This window comes from Papio anubis, chromosome 11 (genome assembly GCF_008728515.1).
Source record: "Papio anubis isolate 15944 chromosome 11, Panubis1.0, whole genome shotgun sequence".
Lineage (NCBI taxonomy): Eukaryota > Metazoa > Chordata > Mammalia > Primates > Cercopithecidae > Papio > Papio anubis.
In genome coordinates, this window is record NC_044986.1 from 38,019,940 (window position 1) to 38,038,486 (window position 18,547).

General features: G+C 41.5%; 1 protein-coding gene across 9 annotated transcripts in view; it reads left to right on the forward strand.

Annotated features, from left to right (window-relative positions):
- Positions 1 to 18,547, forward strand: part of ALDH18A1 (aldehyde dehydrogenase 18 family member A1) — a 49,463-nt gene that overhangs the window by 15,916 nt on the left and 15,000 nt on the right. For 6 of the 9 annotated variants that reach the window (XR_002524564.2, XM_009215047.3, XM_009215048.3 and 3 more), the window contains 8 exons: positions 3,616 to 3,765; positions 3,855 to 3,959; positions 7,403 to 7,561; positions 8,005 to 8,095; positions 12,272 to 12,396; positions 13,178 to 13,322; positions 13,959 to 14,032; positions 15,591 to 15,684. Coding sequence is in view for 8 of the 9 variants with exons in the window: in XM_009215047.3 (XP_009213311.1) it covers positions 3,616 to 3,765; positions 3,855 to 3,959; positions 7,403 to 7,561; positions 8,005 to 8,095; positions 12,272 to 12,396; positions 13,178 to 13,322; positions 13,959 to 14,032; positions 15,591 to 15,684 (943 nt within the window). In the remaining variant the exon portion in view is untranslated. The remainder of the gene's footprint in view (positions 1 to 3,615; positions 3,766 to 3,854; positions 3,960 to 7,402; positions 7,562 to 8,004; positions 8,096 to 12,271; positions 12,397 to 13,177; positions 13,323 to 13,958; positions 14,033 to 15,590; positions 15,685 to 18,547) is intronic. The other 3 variants (XM_003904040.4, XM_017944155.2, XM_021944042.2) reach the window with 1 other exon arrangement.

Consider the following 18,547-nt stretch of genomic DNA (forward strand, 5'->3'; position numbering starts at 1 on the left):
GCATGTGGACCTAATGGAAGAGCTGTCTCCATCAGGGCCTGCCTAATAGTCATCTTATCATGTCAGATGGACTCAGGAACCAACTTAAAGTGGTTTCCACTGGCCATAAATGGGATGATTTGAACATCAAGAAAGGGAATCACAGCTGGGCACAGTAGCTCATACCTGTAATCCCAACACTTTGGTAGGCCAAGGTGGGGGGATCACCTGAGGTCAGGAGTTCAAGACTAGCCTGGCCAACATGGTGAAATCTTGTCTCTACTAATAATGCAAAAATTAGCCAGGCATGGTGGCACCTGCCTGTAATCCCAGCTACTTGGGAGGCTGAGGCAGGAGAATCTCTTGAACCTTGGAGGTGGAGGTTGCAGTGAGACGAGATAGCACTACTGCACTCCAGCCTGGGCGAGAGTGAGACTGATTCTCAAAAAAAAGGGAATCACTGCACAATGCAACAAAATATGTTTAAATCCATGAGTTCATAATTACACTTAAAAAAAAAAAAAACTTCATGGATGGGCGTGGTGGCTCATGCCTATAATCCCAGCACTTTGGGAGGCCAAGGCAGGCAGATCATGAAGTCAGGAGATCCAGACCATCCTGGCTAACAGTGAAACCCCGTCTCTACTAAAAATACAAAAAATTAGCTGGGTGTGGTGGTGGGCGCCTGTAGTCCCAGCTACTTGGGAGGCTGAGGCAGGAGAATGGTGTGAACCTGGGAGGCGGAGCTTGCAGTGAGCTGAGATTGCACCATTGCACTCCAGCATAGGAGACAGTGAGACTCCGTCTCAAAAAAAAACAAACAAAAAAAATTTCATTGGCCATTTTTGGAGGGTGCTAGAGAAGCTACTCATTATATTGAAAATGGATTAGTAAAGGGGAGGAGACACACATTTGTCCTGCTCTTCATAGGCAAACTGTACCTTCAGGGTAATCAAATAGTTAGTAAAGGAGAGTTTCCCTTTTGGAATTTTTCCAGATTATAAATGAAGGAATCATTGAGTTAGAGTATCAGCATTTTGCAGCTCCTAATGGAATAATGGATCTTGGCAATGATCATCAACAGATGCTAACATCACAAAAAGAAAGATAACCAGGCATTATGTATCTCCTTGATGGATGTGCACACCACAACTTATAAAGACTTGTTGGGGGAAAAAAAAAGCCTTCATAGCAAACATCAGTTTATAGGATATACAAAGTGCAGGATTAACATCATAAGGACACAATTAGGAAAATGTAGGCTGGGAAATCCTAAAAAATAAACAACTCAGTTTAACAAAAATTACAAGGGGGAAAACTGATGGAGAGGGGAACCCATGAATTAAAGAAACTTGAGAGACACTTCAATTAATTTGTAATGCATCTCAATTTGAGCAAGGAAAAAAAATTGGAAAAATATGAACACTGGCTATTTGATATGAAGGAAATCATTGAAATATTCCAGATGATAATGGTTTTGTGGAGAGAGAAATATATATAATTATATATTATATATAATATATATGATTATCTTTTAGCAGTTATTACTGAACTATTTACAGATGAAATAACATGTCTGTTGCCTGGAATTTGTATTAAAACAATGGTGAGGGTATAGAGCGGTTATTGGAGACTAGGAAATTGGCCATGAGAGATAGTTGGTGAAACTGTGTGGTATGTACATGGGGATTTATAATACTGTTCTCACCACTTCGGTTAAATATGAAATTTTCTTTTTTTTTTTTTTTTTGATTTTTATTTATTTATTTTAGAGAGAGGGTCTTGCTCTGTCACCTAGGCTGGAATGCAGTGGTGTAATCATAGCTCACTGCAGCCCTGAACTCCTGGGCTCAGCTGGGATCCTTCTGTAGCCTCCTGAGTAGCTGGGACTACGGGCACATGCTGCTTGGCTGGTTTTTTTTTTTTTTTTAATTTTTCATAGATATGGGGTCTTGCTATTTTGCAGGCTGGTTTCGAATTCCTGGCCTCAAGCAATCCTCCCACCTCAGGCAGCTGAAACTTTCTGTGATAAAATATTGTTGTCGGGGCCAGGCACAGTAGCTCACACCTGTAATCCCAGCACTTTGGGAAGCTACTCAGGGGGCTGAGGTGGGGGGATTGCTTGAGTCCTGGAGGTCAGGGTTGCAGTGTGCCGTGATTGTGCCACTGTCCTCCAGCGTGGGTAACAAAGCAAGACCCTGTTTCAAAAAAAAAAGTTATTATTGTTTTAAATCATGGTTTATCATAGCTGTTTGTGAGTTCCTGGACCAGTTAAAAGGGTTCAGATATCAGAAAGAAAGGACAGTTTAGGAATATTGACTTTATTGCATCTTGAGTCTTTAATTTTTTCATATAAGTCTGCTTAAGGTAGGAAACAAAATGACCACATTTGGTTCTGGGCAGGCAGAGCAGAACAAGGTCAGCATCTGCCCCTGCTGTAGGCAGAGGCAACCCATAGGATCAGATGTGCCACCAGAGCAGCCTCATTTACCCGGGTTAAGCCTTAGAACCTGAGAAGCCATCTGCTGAGTCTACATTGCATTTCCTACCTGTAGACTTTTATTCTGGGCTTCATTTCTTGGAGCAACGAGGCCTTCTGTATTACACACTCCCTGCAAATATTAGGTTGGCACAAAAGTAATTGTGGTCTTTGCTATTACTGTCAATGGTAATTGACATGCAATTACTTTTGCACCAACCTAATACAATCATGTCCTATAGATGTCAAACTTGGCTAGACACCAGAATTTCCTTATTAAAAATGTCTTACTTAGGCCAGGTGGCTTATGTCTGTAATCCACAGCTTTGGGAGGCCGTGGCAGGAGGATGGATTGAGACCAGAAGTTTGAGGCCAGTCTGGGCAACATAGTGAGACTCCATTTCTACAAAAATGCATTAAAAAAGAAAAATTAGCTGGGCATAGTGGCATGAACCTGTAGTTCCAGCTACTTGTGAGGCTGAGGCAGGAGGATCACTTAAGCCTAGGCAGCCAAGGCTGCAGTGAGCCACACTCCTGCCACTGCACTCCAGCCTGGGTGACAGAGCAAGACTCTCTCTTAAAAAATTTTTTTTCATAGGGTTCTTTTTGTTGTTGTTGTTTTTGAGACAGCATCTCTCTCATTCTATTGCCCAGGTTGGAGTGTGGTGGTGCGATCATGGCTCACTGCAGCCTCATCCTCCCTGAGCTCAGGTGATCCTTCTACCTTGGCCTCCCGAGGTAGCTGGCATGCACCACCATGTCTGGCTAAATTTTGTATTTTTTGTAGAGACTGGGTGTTGCCATGTTGCCTAGGTGGTCTTGAACCTCCTGGGCTCAGGAACCTTCTGCCTGCCTTGGCCTCCCAAAGTACTGGGATTACAGGCATGAGCCACCATGCCCAGCCAATTGTTTTAATTAAAAAATAAATTAAAATGTCTGATTTTTATCTGCCACCTGCTAAACAGAAATTTGAGACAGGATGTAGGAATCTGTGTTTTTACCAGACAGTCTGGTTGATTCTTCCAGAGCCAGCCCCATGCTGGTTCATAAACCAGCATTCGGGATCTACTCAATAGTCCACCCTACCTCCATCCCTTGTGAAAAGATGAACGAGACAGTACAGTGACTTGTGATCCCCTTTCCTTTCTCAATGCCAGGTATCAGTGCTGCAGAATCAGGGCAGAGAGATGATGCTGGTGACCAGCGGAGCTGTAGCCTTTGGCAAACAACGCTTGCGCCATGAGATCCTTCTGTCTCAGAGCGTGCGGCAGGCCCTACACTCGGGGCAGAACCAGCTGAAAGAGATGGTGAGTGCTGCTTCCCCACACGTTAAAATGGACCTTCAGGTCTTCTTCCCTCATTTCCTACCACACCTTGTCTCATTGGTATATTACAGGCAATTCCAGTCTTAGAGGCACGAGCCTGTGCAGCTGCCGGACAGAGTGGGCTGATGGCCTTGTATGAGGCTATGTTTACCCAGTACAGCATCTGTGCTGCCCAGGTGAGAGGCTGGGCTTTGAAAGGGGTGTGGGACCTGTGAGGGTGGTTCTTGTGGAACAAAGGGGTCTGGAACTAGTCTACTAGAATATGGTGTCAGCTTCATCACTTGCTACTTGAGAGATCTGAAGAAAGTTTTTTATCTAACCTTTTTGTGCCTCAGTTTCCTTATCTGAAAATGGGGATACTATCAATGCCTATTTCAGATAATTTTTGGAAGGACTCAGTGAGAAAATATATGAAAAGCATTTGGTATAGTGTTTGCTACATAATACATTCTCAGTATTAGCTCGTGTTACCCTAATAACACTTCGGATTACAAGTGCTAACACTTCTGAAGACAGAGAAGTTAAACGGCTTTTATTTCACTGCTTCTTTGATTTTAGGTGGCTTGCTTCTCTTTGCATGTGGTTGGTTGCCTTTTATAGCAGATACTTATTAAGCTTTGATGGGAAAGAGGAATGCTGGTGGGTGGCTGGTTTTTCACTCATTTAGCAAATATTTATTGAGCACCTATGGTGTATCTAGCAGTCTTGGGCATTGGGGATACTGTGGTGAACAAATCAGACATGATTCCAGTCGTCATGGGACTTATGAATTTTTGGTGGCTACCCCTAAATGTTCTAGAACCTTCTTTCTGCATTGTTTCATTTTTACCTAAATCTCCTTAATCAACTGTACAGCTACACACTAGAGACATCTAAATAGCAGTCACTTCGGGAAACAACTGAAAAAAAAATCTAACTCCCAAATTATTTTATTTTGAAACCCCTTTACCTGTAAAGATGTAAAATAGCCGTTATTTTATATTATGGATATTATTTTACAGGTGCACTACATGCACGGATGTTATTTTACACCGGTGATATTGTTATGTATACATATATTGTTTCAGGTTTTGCTTCTTCATTTCCTGTTACTTTTTTTTGTTTCTCCATCATTTGCCTGTTTGTACCCACAGTGATGTTCTGGTATTACACCAGAGTGTCCTCATGTCAGTGAGTTAAAACAGAAAGGCATGGGCTTGTCCCATTGCCTATGACTGGGGACCCTACTTTCTGTAATCTTAGCTTTTTTCTCTTAGTATAAATGCAATATAAATCTCTATTTCTATCACTCTTCTTAATTATCTGCTTTCTCGTCTCCACAGTCCAGTGACAGTTTTGGTCTTTAATTTTTTTAAAGTGCCTGGAGCTGGGTGAGGAAGCTCAAGTCCAAGAGCTATGGTTTTGCTGTGGTTTGGTTTTTCCCAGGGATGATACTTTTTGAGAGTTTGTTTTTGTTTTGTTTTGTTTTGAATGACAGTAGCATGAAGAGTCCGTGCAGTATCAGCCATTGTTTCCATTTACACTGAGTGGAAGAAGAGCTCTGCCCCTCCGGTTCCCAACAAGCTTCAATCCCTGGGCTGTTTCCTCTCACACCTGTGTCTTCCCCCAAGGCCATCATATCTACAGAAAATATTTGCCCTTTGTACCTTATCCTGTTGTTCCTTATTTTCTTCAGTAATATTATATAGAAGACCATTATCAGTGGCTTTTGAAAACTTCCAGTAGGTAGTTTGCCGGGTTAAAGACTTAAACACTTAAAACAGCTTGTTTTTTCTTCGTAGAAGGGAAACTGATTTTCCCTCAACAGATTGCCCTTGTCTAAACACATACATTTCCCTCTTGGGACTCTTTATCATCTACCTTAGTGCTGAGATCCCCAGGCCATGTTTGTGAAGCTATTTTAGTGACAGGTATTTTTCCTGGACCTTTAGACCTCCTGCTTGTCTCTCCTACCCACGGGTTTATATTAATTGTTCGATCTTTCACCATCATGACTAGAATCTGTATGTTCAGCTTTGACCTAGTCCTGTGTCCAGCAGAACTAAGCTTTTCTGAAAAGGAGTTCATGATCTTCCCTTTCAAAAATATGCCCCATTTTGTTTTTCCCCAAACCATCAACATTCTTATTCTCCATTCCAGCAGCTAGACCCTGGCATTTCAGAGGTACTTAACAAATTTTTTATCAAGTGAGTGAGTGAATTATTTTTCTATGTATGTTTCCTGTGTTTTATATATCATTAAGGCTGCTGTTTTATTGCTATATTCTTCTTAGTTACCATAGCCAGACCCTTAACCATCCTCACTTTGACTGTGTCAGTGCCTGCTTTCTTTACTATTTGCTTCCAACTTTTCCTACCTCAGCCTGCCCTACATAGCAAGAACCCTCTTCCGTAAACATTAGAGAGATTACATTATTTACTGTTGAGCCTCAAGGTTTGTTGCCATTTAGTTTCTTGCTATCTCCATTTACCCATTTATCTTTTTCTCCTAAACATTGCATACAATTCTAGTTCAAGCTAGAAAGCAGAGCTGTTTACCAGCCCACACGCCCATCTCCATTGTACCTTTGAGCACCTTATGCTCATCTCCTCCCTTGAACCAAGTTGTGTTCTGCCCCTCTTTCAGCTTGTGACTAAAGACTAACCTCCATAAATTTCTCAGACTAACCCCACATGCTCACACACAGTCTTAGTTAACTCCAGTAATAGTCTGCTTCAGAGCAAGAGCAGTGATAACACAACCCTGTTCCGTTTTGTCTAACACACTTTTCTAAGCAGGGAAAATAATTTATTCACTCACTCGCCAGATATTTAAGGGCCTACTATGGCCAGGCCCTGAATCAGATCCTAGGATACAGAGATGTTTTAGAAATTGCTGGGGCACAGTGGTGTGCATCTTTAGTCCCAGTTACTCAGGAGGCTGAGGTGGGAGGATCACTTGAGATGAGGAGTTCAAGTCCAGCCTGGACAACAGAGCAAGACCCTCTCTATAAAAAAAGAAAAGAAAGAAAAGAAATTAATGGATAATCACTGACTCCCCCAGTATTCCTCTAAAAATAGATACATTAATTTCTTAATTTTGTAAATGGATGAGATTTTGGGATTTGTTAGCTCTCTGAGGATTAAAGTACTTTTGCAAGAAGTCTTGAACATTCTTACATAAATCTTTCAGATTATTGTAATTTTTTTTTATCTCTACAAGAATTGGGGCCAGGTGCAGTGGGTCACATCTGTAATCCCATCACTTGAGGCCAGGAGTTCAAGACCAGTCTGGCCAACGTGGCAAAACCCTGTCTCTACTAAAAATACAGAAATTAGCTGTGCGTGCCTATAATCCTAGCTACTTGGAAAGCTGAGGCATGAGAATTGCTTGAACCCAGGAGGTGGAGGTTGCAATAAGCAGAGATTATGCCACTGCACTACAGCCTGAGCAACAGAGTAAGACCCTGTCTTGAAGAAAACAAAGAATTGGATAGCACCCAGATATGCGTATTTCATTCTAATCTGTATGGGGCCCCAGAAACCTAAAGTTTAACTCCTCTACTCTTAGCATCTTTTGTATACTGGGAAGTTTAGCATTTTTCTCCCTCCTGCATTTTCCATCTATTTAATCCTTTTAGATTTTGGTGACCAATTTGGATTTCCATGATGAGCAGAAGCGCCGGAACCTCAATGGAACACTTCATGAACTCCTTAGAATGAACATTGTCCCCATTGTCAACACGAATGATGCTGTTGTCCCCCCAGCTGAGCCCAACAGTGACCTGCAGGGGGTAAATGTGGGTAAAGTATTTCTAAAGGTTAAGCATGCTGGAGACACTAACACCATGCTATGCTGCATGCACTAACACCGGAAGTTTGGCATAAACAAGATGGAAAAGTTGTGAGAGAAACTGTTGTCATGGAGCAGTGACTGCATGAGCTCTTCTGAACTTGTGGTTGCATTCAACAGGGTGAGGTGCTGTAGTCACTTAAGATGGTGCAATGAGCATGGCTTGTATATTTCAGTGGCTAGAAGACTGCATGTTTGGAAAAGGGATTGCCAGTAGACACTGTGTTTTTCAGACAGAAGGGGCCTGCAAGAGCTGTCATCTATATATTTGGGTTCATTGGTTTTGCCTGAGCCTAGCTTGGTTTTGCCTGAGCTTGGCTGGGTGCTTCCATGAATTTCTGTTTGGACTGCTTAGCTCACTCACTTATGACTTTTTAATCTGCATTCTAGGTTATTAGTGTTAAAGATAATGATAGCCTGGCTGCCCGACTGGCTGTGGAAATGAAAACTGACCTCTTGATTGTTCTTTCAGATGTAGAAGGTACAAAGTAATGCTTTTTTCTTTTATCTGCCCTTTGTTTTAAATGCTACATGTATGAGCACGTGAGTTTCCCTCTTTCTTTGAGTCCCTCTGATCTATTTTTTGCCATAGATCATTAGCCATGTGTTCAGACAAAGGGCTTTTATGATTCAAAACAGGGTGGGCGAGTCTAAGAGATGTAGTTTGAATACTGAAATGTTATTTCCAGGTGCTTTCAGTTGTTTTTCTTAAATAACAGCTTTATAGAGATATAATTCACATACCATATAATTCACTTATTTGGAGTTTATAATTCTGTCCTGGCGTGGTGGCTCACACCTATAATCCCAATGCTTTGGGAGGCCAGAGCCGGAGGATCACTTGAGCCCAGGAGTTCAAGATCAACCTGGGCAATATAGTGAGTCCTTGTTTCTACAAAAAATAGAAAAGTTAGCTGGACATGGTGGTATGCGCCTATGGTTCCAGCTACTCGGGGCTGAAGCAGAAGGATCACTTGGACCTGGGGGTTCCAGGCTGCAGTGAGCAGTTATCGCGCCACTGTACTCCAGCCTGGGTGACAGAGCGAGACCCTATCTCAAGAATAAATAAATAAAGTGTACAATTCAGTGATGTTTAGTGTATTTACATAATTGTGCAACCAAAACCACAGTCATTTGTAGAACACTTTCCCTTTCATCACCCCAATAAGAAACTCCATAACCATTAGCAGTCACTCCCCACTTCTACCCAAACTCCCTATCCCTAGGCAATCTCCAGTATACTTTCTGTTTCTGTGGATTAACCTGTTCTGGACATTTTATTTAAATGGCTTCATATATTATGGTGGCCCTTTGTGACTGGCTTTTTTCACTTAGCACGTTTTCACGATTCATCTATTTTACAGCATGTATCAATACTTCATTTTTTTTATTGCTGAATAATATGCCACTCTGTGACCATGTTTTATTTATCAGTTCATCAATTGATGGACATTAGCTGTGAACATTCATGACACGTTTTTGTGTGAACATGTTTTTATTTCACCTAAGAGTAGAACTGCAGGGTCACATGGTAACTCTGTTTAAAAGACTTTTGAGGAACTACTAGACTGTTTTCCAAAGCAGCTATACCATTTCATATTCTCACCAGCATTGTATGAAGGTTCTAATGTGTTTACATCATTGCTGTTATTCAGTTGTTTTTATCTGCCTTTTTTATTATAGCTATCCTAATGGGTGTGAAGTACTATCTCGTTGTGGTTTTTGATTACTTTCAGTTTTTAATGTAAACCATAGGACAGATTATGGGTTTTTTTGTTTGTTTTGTTTTGCTTTATTTTGTTTTGTTTTGTTTTTTTTCTTTTTCTTTGTTGGGACAGATTGTTTTAAGTTGAAGCCACTGTAGAAGTCTAGGCTATCTGGCTACTAATGTTCTTATATGTTACTCTGTTCTTCTCTGCTGTTCCCTTCTTCCTGGAGGGGCCACTCTTGGCTCTAATATGTCTTTCCATTCACTCTTCTCAAGCTTCCTTAAGCTATTTCCATTTCACAGTCTGACCCATAAGAAATATAGTAACTGTGTCCAGAATCTAGGATTCCAGAAGTCCCCTGTTACATTCTCAGAAGGTTAGAACACCCCTACTTAATTCCCAGCCCACACCAAGGCAGGTTAACACGGGAAGACCTGTTGTCTGTTTTACGCTCAGGCAGTTGTATGGTAAGGGTAGGGGCTATGAAGTGGAGGCAGGGGCAGACATAGATGAATTGATCTGTCTCTGCCCATGTGGAAAGTCAAAGATAAGACACCTACATGTCAATGTCTTTACCTGTAAGAAGTCTTAGTCCTGTGTTATCCACTGTAATTTGAAGTCCCAGGATAGGAACAGCTAAGTTGGAGTAAGTGTGAGCCAGCCTGGAGAAAGAAGGCATTTTGGTTAATCAGCGGGTTTTCTATTCATTTTTCCCCTCAAGACGGTGTCTTGCTCTGTCGCCCAGGCTGGAGTGCAGTGGCACGATCTCGGCTCACTGCAACCTCCGCCTCCCGGGTTCAAGTGATTCTCCTGTCTCAGCCTCCCAAGTAGCTGGGATTACAGGCGTGTGCTACCATGCCTGGCTAATTTTTGTGTTTTTAATAGAGACGGGGTTTCACCATGTTGGCCAGGCTGGTCTCGAACTCCTGACCTCGTGATCCGCCCACCTTGGCCTCCCAAAGCACTGGGATTACAGGCGTGAGCCATGGCGCCTGGCCAATCAGCAGGTTTTTACTGAATTTCTACTATGAGCACATAGTGTGCTAGGTGCTTGATAAATGTAATTTATTCAATCTTTATAGCAACCCTACAAAGTAGGTAGTAGGTAGGTTAACCCAATTTTACAGATAAAGAAATTAAAAATTAAGTTCAAACTGGGTACGTGGCACATGCCTGTAATCCCAGCTACTTGGGAAGGCTGAGGCAGTAAGATCACTTGAGCCCAGGAAGTTGAGGCTACAGTGAACTGTGATCATGCCACCTCACTGCAGCCTGAGTGACAGAAACAGAGACCCTGTTGGGGGAGAAGGGGGGAGAGAAGAAGAAATAATTTTTTTAAATTTAATTTAAAATTAGATTCAGATCTATTAAATGGTATATCTAAAGTCACATAGCAAGTGCTTGACAGAGGCCAGTTTCAAATCTGAGTCTGTTCAATTAAAAAAGCTACACTCTTCCTTCTCTCTTATACTGCCTGACAAGGTAAAAAAAAAAAAAAAACAAACAAACATAGGTTTTCGAGATTAATTTATAAAACCCAATTTAAACAACACTCTAGCAAATCATTTTGATGCAGCTTCAAGCACCAAAATCGGGTCACTGGTAGACTGGCATTCTTACTGTGATTATCCTAATTCGTTTTCTACTGAGTGTTGATTTTTTAGAACAGTATCTGAATTTTAACTATGCTCTTGGTGGGGTAAAGGGAAAGGAGGAGTAGGCACATTATCAGCATGCTAGGAACCCTTCACTGTCTTTGGAGAAGGTTTGGCTAGAATTGTCCACTCTTTCCTATACTAATATATGAAACTGAAACAACTTCCAGATCTAAATCTGTGATCTCACAGCACTGTATCTTCTGGGAGGATCCTAACCCTAAATCCTGGAGAGCTGTGGAGTAGTAGGTTGAGATTGACAGATTGTGGAAGGTTATTTTTTCTTTTCCTGTAGTAATTTGCACTGCTTATGGTTGTCACTGCTCTGCTCTACAATGGGCATCAATTTCCTCACTTCCCTGATTCACTTACTTCCTCAGAGAGGTAGTATGTAGCAAGATTGTCTTAAAGGTTTGGAATAATGGAGGGGAGAGGTATATTATAGCACAGGAAAAGCAGTAACTTGAAACCAGAAAAATCACTGCCCAAAATGTCCTTCAGCCAGTCCCCAGCCTTCCCATCTGTGTCCACTTTAGGTCTTGATTTAACTCCAGTTTCTTAGCCCCTGTTACCCCCCCCCCTTTTTCTTTTCCAAGCTCCTACTCACTCTTTTTCGAAGTGAAATTGTGAGGATTTTTCATCTTGGATTGTATGCATGTGACGTTTCATGTAACTATTTTATGTCACTCCACTTAGTTATAAAAGGGACATGTGCTTTATGGTAATAAATCCAGATTGAATGTCAAGAGTCATGCAGTCTCCTGCTGACTCAGCCTAACCTCTACAGTGACTCACTCATAAAATTGGGAGTGTAAATTAGTGACTGTTTCAAAGGGTACTGTGAGAGTTAATGAGTACCTCTGTTGCATTTCATCCTGCTTGGAAACGGTCACATTTAACAGTATATGGCTACTATGCCGTTTCTGCAATAGCCACCCTTCTTTTTCAGTTCTGTCCTTAAAGCACAACATCTTAAGTAGCTATGGCAGAATTAAGGATACCTTGCCAGGGATATGGGCAGGGCTAATAAATGTGCCAAGGATATGGCCATGGTCTGATGTGGGGAAACATTTATTTATCAAGCCAGGTTATAGGAGTATATAAGGTGAGTCCTCCTGGAGCTGTTTGTCAGTGTCGAATCCTTTGTTCTCTTTTTCTGGTTAAAACAGGTGGTAGTGCAGTGGCATTCATTTGGATGAGTAAAGTACAGAGTGATTGACAGGTGCCCTGGGGAGGCCTGTCTTGGAGACACTTCCATCAAAGCGGTATTACTGACTCTTGTCTATTTTTTAGGCCTTTTTGACAGCCCCCCGGGCTCAGATGATGCAAAGCTTATTGATATATTTTATCCCGGAGATCAGCAGTCTGTGACATTTGGAACCAAGTCTAGAGTGGGAATGGGTGGCATGGAAGCCAAGGTAAGAATCTGGTACCTTAACTGCCTATAACAATTTTAAAGCCCGAACTGTATTGTATCCTTTTTACTTTTGTAATTATTTGGGGGTTAATGGTTCAGATAGTAGGCACATACACTCTTAAATATGTACATACCTAAATATAGATTTGTTGAGTGTTGCATTCCAACATTTAGTTATGTCTGTGTCTGTGGGTTTTTTTCATTAATATTATATAAACAGTGTGTTCATGTTGTAAACTCTGCAAGGGCAGGGCCTATATATTTTTCATAATTCATAAATCTCTCATTTATCAGTTCAAATATTTCTTGATGAAATCTTTCAAAAATTTTGTCCCATTAATTGTTCTTAGAAGTCACACCCCTATGGTACAGCATCACATGTATCAACAGCACAGATGAGGACAAGATCCCCACTTAGAAAAGCCAAAAGTACTCAAGATCAGACTCTGGTCAAACCCCAGCCTGTTGGTCTCCTTAGTTGTTTCTAAGTTGAGGTACAGTAAATCAAATGTAGGAGTTATGAGTCCCATACTAGGGAGACTGAAGAGAGAACAGACTGGAAACAAAGGATAGGTTGGCTTACCTTTAAGTAACACATGCCAAGGTTGAGCTGGAAAGTGTGTGAGCTGTAATGTGTTTTTGGAGCTTCTAAGCTTTTAAAAACACATTTCGTATACTTAAGTTGTTCAATGTCAACTTGTATTTTATATCTTTTTGCAAGTTTAAAATGTGGGTGAGTAGGTCTGAATCTCATGTTTGCTGGATCTAACCTGTCTCATTAGGTGAAAGCAGCCCTCTGGGCTTTGCAAGGTGGCACTTCTGTTGTTATTGCCAATGGAACCCACCCAAAGGTGTCTGGGCACGTCATCACAGACATCGTGGAGGGGAAGAAAGTTGGTACCTTCTTTTCAGAAGTAAAGCCTGCAGGTAAATAGTTCTTCATAAGGTCCCAAGTTCTGTGATAGGAACTAGTGACACCTGGCTTAGTTAGAGATCACAAAATTAATATGCTAATATTTCGAAATATGGCATTATTTTGAGCACTATTTGCAAAATTGGATTTTGCTTTGCTTTTGTGAAATTCTGTCTAACCTGCCTAGCTAGGCCTATTCTCTGTACAATCACTCGGTTAAAGTATATAAGCATTGATTTTCTCAAGAAACATTTGCTAGGCCTATGTTAGATGCCAGGTAGTAATAAGCACTAGAGATGCAAAGATGCATATGATATAGTATGTGCTGTCGAGTGTTTACAAAGGACAGAATTACCTCATAATCTGCATTCAGAAATGTAAACACATTAAAAAATATCGCCGAAGTGGAATTCAGAAGAATTCTAGAAAACTTAAAATATATTGTCTACCCCAGAAATACAGGCAACTTCTTATGTTTATGCCCAAGTGAATCTGGCACATTCTTTTGCTATTTTATTGGTCATACTGATCCCCTGTGTGAAACAAGCATCATGTGTTCCTTCTGTGGGCATGATGAGCCTGTGCAAGTGCTGGCAAAGTGAAAGAGAACTAAGGTGACCAGGACCTGATATTTGCACATATTCTTGCAGGCCCTACTGTTGAGCAGCAGGGAGAAATGGCTCGATCTGGAGGAAGGATGTTGGCCACCTTGGAACCTGAGCAGGTAATAACCTTAGCTGATAGTATTGTTACAGTTTTCAGAGTGAGTCATGCTGTATGGTTACAGGAGTCAAACCTGCTGACTCCGTCTTTATTCCTAGTGAGCCGTAGAGTTATCTGAGTTACAAGTCTGATTCATATTTGCTCTGCCTTTTTTCTTTTTCTTAATTTTATTTTCTCTTTTATCTTTTATAGACAGAGGCCCAAGATAACTTTTCATCACTATGATGTTTTGATCAAAAGCATTATAAAAATGATGAGATTAGGAAGGTTACCTAATTCTGCCACATACTGGGCATGGAAATGTGGGAAAATTACTTATCCCAACCCATTCCAAATCCCCTGACTTGCCTGGAAGATGGGAAGCTCGAGAGCCTGCTCCCTAGTTGTAGCCCTGACCTGTCTGGCATGAATTAGTCTAAGTAGCAAACATGATGAGGCTGGAAGTGGTGAGGAGGTCAAGTGGAAGCTGGGAGCTGGTCCCCCAGGGATTATATTGTCGAGGATGGATTTGAGAGTAAGGATGTATATGGGTTTATACTAGTGAATCCTTTGGCCTGAGAAAAGAGAAAGTAACTCCAACAGCAGAGAAAGGAAAGCAGAGGAGGAGCCTAGCTTCCCTTTCAAACCACTTCCCTCTACTCCTCCAATAATCAGCATACTGATTTGCCACATTTCCTAATCTAGCAGGGTCAGGTTTGGGGTGTCTTCAAGTACCTAGGACTGAATTTTTTCACTTTGATTAAATGCTTTAAATAAATAATTTGCGAGGAAGAACCAGATGTAAAAACTTACCTGGAAATAAACCAGTTAATTATATTAAATAAGTAAGACTCTATGTATCGTGTTACTTCAAAGTCCTGGCCCCTGTACAGTTACATAATCTCCTACAGATTATACAATCTTTTTTTTTTTTTTGAGACGGAGTCTCACTCTGTCACCCAGGCTGGAATGCAGTGGCCAGATCTCAGCTCACTGCAAGCTCCGCCTCCCGGGTTTACGCCATTCTCCTGACTCAGCCTCCTGAGTAGCTGGGACTACAGGTGCCCGCCACCTCGCCCGGCTAGTTTTTTGTATTTTTTAGTAGAGACGGGGTTTCACCGTGTTCGCCAGCATGGTCTCGATCTCCTGACCTCGTGATCCGCCCGTCTCAGCCTCCCAAAGTGCTGGGATTACAGGCTTGAGCCACCGCACCCGGCCAGATTATACAATCTTTTACAGATTGTATCCATCATGCCCCTTCCCCGCCTCCTTTTTTTTCCTTATGACTCCTGATTATTATAATTAGCCATGGTTTGCTAATTATAATAATCAGGAGTCATAAGAGAAAAAAAGAGAGGAAAAGTGAGAAGTGACTTAGGGGTTGGCAATGAGAGAGGAAGGAAGAAATAAGGGGAGCAGTGGTGGGAATAAGTGACGGGAAATCAGGAGGTTTCAGTCGGTGGTGACCTTGGATGTGGGAGCAAGGCCTGGCACTCTCAGAAGAGTAGGTTTAAAAACTGTGGTGTGCATTCTTCTTGGATTAACAGCTCTGTTTTTTTAATGGTGTACCTTTCTTCTAGAGAGCAGAAATTATCCATCATCTGGCTGATCTGTTGACGGACCAGCGTGATGAGATCCTGTTAGCCAACAAAAAAGACTTGGAGGAGGCAGAGGGTAAAGACCAGACAATTTAGAGTCAATGTTATGGAGGGGTGTGGGTTATTTTGGTTTTTGGTATTACTAGTAATTCTTATGTCTGCCTAAAGATAAGGATTGTTATAAAAGAAATTTTACATTATATATCATTTCCATTGTGGGTAGGTGGGTGATCGGTATTCTTCTTCCCCAGATACTTTAGTATAATCCCCAAAGGAACTTTTTTCATTCCCCGCAGGTCACAAGCTGTGGCTACTATGGCAGTCAGGACAAAAAAGAACAAGATTGAGAACACCACTGCTTAAGACATTCAGCTAATAGCTAACGTTTATTGAGGTCTTTCTGTATTGACAGGCACTGTGCTAAGGGCTATACAGTCAGGATGTCATTTAATCTTCATAACATAGTGTCTCTGAGATAGCTGCTACTTATTATCCCCATTTGACAGAGAAGGAAGCTGAAGCTCAGAGAAGCGTCACTTGCCCAAAGCCATATGGTCAGTGATGGACCAGGATTTAAACACAGATGGACTGTACATGTGAAAGAGTTGTAGAAATAGTTTGTGCAGCCTGTGAAGAAAGATAGCTTGTTTCTTAATTAACCAGTCTTTTGTCTTCCCTAAGTTAGCACCAGGTGCCATCCAGAAATACCCTTGAGGTGCTAATGGTAAAGTAAGATGTTAAACTCACAGTGTGAACACCTAGAGATGTAGCGTGTCAGGGCCCTGACTCTTTCTCTTCTTTTTCTTAATTCTGTCCTTTCCACCTTAAAATAAGAGGAATTGATTTTATGGGGTTTTGAATTTCCTCTGCATTATCTTGAACATCTATATTAATGGTGTTTGTTTCAAGGAAATTTTGCAAGGTTCAACAACATTACTTTCATTCCTTAAAACATTTTTGAACCATTGTTTTAGAACCTCCTCTAGAATTTACATCTCATTGTTATAGTATTACAAAACATACAATAGATTTTCAGAACTGGAAGAAATATTTGATACTATCCACTCATTAATTTAAAGTAAAAGAATTAAAACCCACAGAGAGTAAAGCTGTTGTTGCCCGAGGTTCCACAGCTTGTTGTTGGCAGAACTTTGACTCCTGATCCCAGCTGTACGTCTCTGAACATGCGTAAGGACACACAGTGGGTTGAGAACAAAGCCTTGGGTATACATGAGCGTGGCTTAGCAATCCCAGTTCAGGGAATTTATCCTCAAAAACTATTTCTAAAGAAAATAGGTCTTTAGGCCAGGTGTGGTGGGTCACGCCAGTAATCCCAGCACTTTGAGAGGCCAGGATGGGTGGATCATCTGAGGTCATGAGTTCGAGACCAGCCTGGCCAACATGGTGAAACCTCATTTCTATAAAAATACAAAACTTACGGCTGGGCGCAGTGGCTCACGTCTGTAATCCCAACACTTTGGGAGGCCGAGGTGGGCGCATCACCTGAGGTCGGGAGCTTAAGACCAGCCTGACCAACATGGAGAAACCTCATCTCTACTAAAAATACAAAATTAGCTGGGCATGGTGGTGCATGCCTGTAATCCTAGCTACCCAGGAGGCTGAGGCAAGAGAATCGCTTGAACCCGGGAGGCGGAGGTTGCCGTGAGCCAAGGTGGCACCATTGCACTCCGGCCTGGGCAGCAAGAGCAAAACTCCGTCTCAAAAAAAAAAAAAAAAAAAAAAAGCCGGCCATGGTGGCTCAAATTTGTAATGCCAGCTACTTGGGCGGCTGAGGCAGGAGAATCACTTGAACCTAGGAGGCAGAGGTTGCAGTGAGCTATCGCGCTACTGCCCTCCAGCCTGAGCAGCAGAGCAAGACACCGTCTCAAAAAAAAAAAAAAAAGAAAAGAAAATAGCTCTTTATCTAAAGATTGTTAGAGCAGGATTTATCACACTGAAAAACTGGAAACAAGCTGAGCATTTAATAACATAGGTGTGGTTAAGTGTGTTCAGCTGTATCAAATTAATGGAATATTTAGTAGTAATTAAGATAATTTTTGCAACATAGAAAATGTACTTGGGTTGTGAGGTGAAAAGCTAGGATGTAACATTTAACATACACTATAATTAAAACTTGTTTTTTAGCATATGGGGAAAAGTAAAGAAAATTAATTAATTTGTATAATTGGTTGGTAGAAAGATGGTTTAATTTTTTTTTTCTTAATATAAGGTCAGTTGCTTCCCCTCAAGGCAGAAATCTTTTTGTTATTTTATCTTAGTGGCTGTGACTGTAAAAAAAGGAAAGGGAAAATTTTTGTAATCTCAACAATGACCACAGTAATGATTTGTGATATATGATTTCAAATGGTTTTCCTGAGTATATGCATGTATATATATGAATATGTACATACATGTTTGTGCGTGGAGAGAGGGAATCACACCATGTATAGTACTGTTTTTAAAGAAAATTCTGGGCCGGGCGCAGTGGCTCATGCCTGTAATCCCAGCACTTTGGGAAAGGCCGAGGCGGGCGGATCTTCAGGAAATCAAGACCATCCTGGCTAACACAGTGAAACCCCGTCTCTACTAAAAATACAAAAAATTAGCCGGGCATAGTAGCAGGAGCTTGTAGTCCCAGCTACTTGGGAGGGTGAGGCAGGAGAATGACTTGAACCTGGGAGGCGGAGCTTGCAGTGAGCTGAGATCGCGCCACTGCACTCCAGCCTGGGCAACAGAGCGAGACTCAAAAAAATAAAAAAATAAAATTCTACCTATGAGCTTGCCATAATTCTATTTTTTTTTCGGCCAAGTGTGGTCGCTCATACTTGTAATCCCAGCACTTTGGGAAGTGGAGACAGAAGGATTACTTTAGCCCAGGAGTTCGAGACAAACCTGGGCAACATAGTGAGACCCCTATCTCTACAAAATATGTTTTAAAA